This window comes from Rhincodon typus, unplaced genomic scaffold (genome assembly GCF_021869965.1).
Source record: "Rhincodon typus isolate 14 unplaced genomic scaffold, sRhiTyp1.1 hic_rhity00000478, whole genome shotgun sequence".
NCBI lineage: Eukaryota > Metazoa > Chordata > Chondrichthyes > Orectolobiformes > Rhincodontidae > Rhincodon > Rhincodon typus.
The window spans coordinates 59,711-60,545 of NW_025966116.1; the positions used below are offsets into that span (position 1 = coordinate 59,711).

Below are 835 nucleotides of genomic sequence, written 5' to 3' on the forward strand. Positions count from 1 at the left end.
CAATATCTCACACACCAGCATCACACACACCAATATCTCACACCAATATCTCACACACCAATACCTCTCACACCAGCATCTCAAACACCAGCATCTCACACACCAACATCTCACACACCAGCATCTCACGCACCAACATCTCACATCAAAATATCTCACACACCTATATCTCACACACCCATATTTCACACACCAATATCTCACAGAGTAGCATCTCAAACACAGACATCTCGCATAACAATAACTCACACTCCAGCATCTAACACACCAGCATCTCACACACTAATATCTCAAACCCGAAATTGTCACACACAACTATCTCACACACCAATATCTCACACACCAGCAGGTCACACACCAGCATCTCATGCACCCGCATCTCACAAACCAGCAACGCACACACCAATATCTCACACAACAGCAATTCCCAAACCAATATCTCAAACACCAATATCTCACACACCAGAATCTCGTACACAAACATCTTGCACACCAATAACTCACACTCCAGCATCTGACACACCAGCACCTCACAAACCAATATCTCACGCACCAGAATCTCACACACCAATACCTCACACAGTAGCATCTCAGACACCAGCATCTCACACACCAATATCTCACACACCAGTATGTCACACATCAATATCTCGCACTACAGAATCTCACACACCAATAACTAACACACCATCATCTCACACACCAGTATCTCCCACACCAGCATCTCACGCGCCAGAATCTCACGCACCAGCGTCTCACACACCAGTATCTCACACACCAGCATCTCACACACCAACATCTCACACACCAATATCTCACACACCAACATCACACA

General features: G+C 45.6%; 1 protein-coding gene across 1 annotated transcript in view; it reads right to left on the reverse strand.

Moving 5' to 3' along the window:
* The window catches only part of LOC125488339 (keratin-associated protein 16-1), a gene marked incomplete at its 3' end in the record, with an annotated part of 14,348 nt that overhangs the window by 11,657 nt on the left and 1,856 nt on the right, over positions 1-835 (reverse strand). The window contains exon 2 of the mRNA XM_048621332.1: positions 359-655. Within this exon, the coding sequence (XP_048477289.1) occupies positions 359-655 (297 nt within the window). The remainder of the gene's footprint in view (positions 1-358; positions 656-835) is intronic.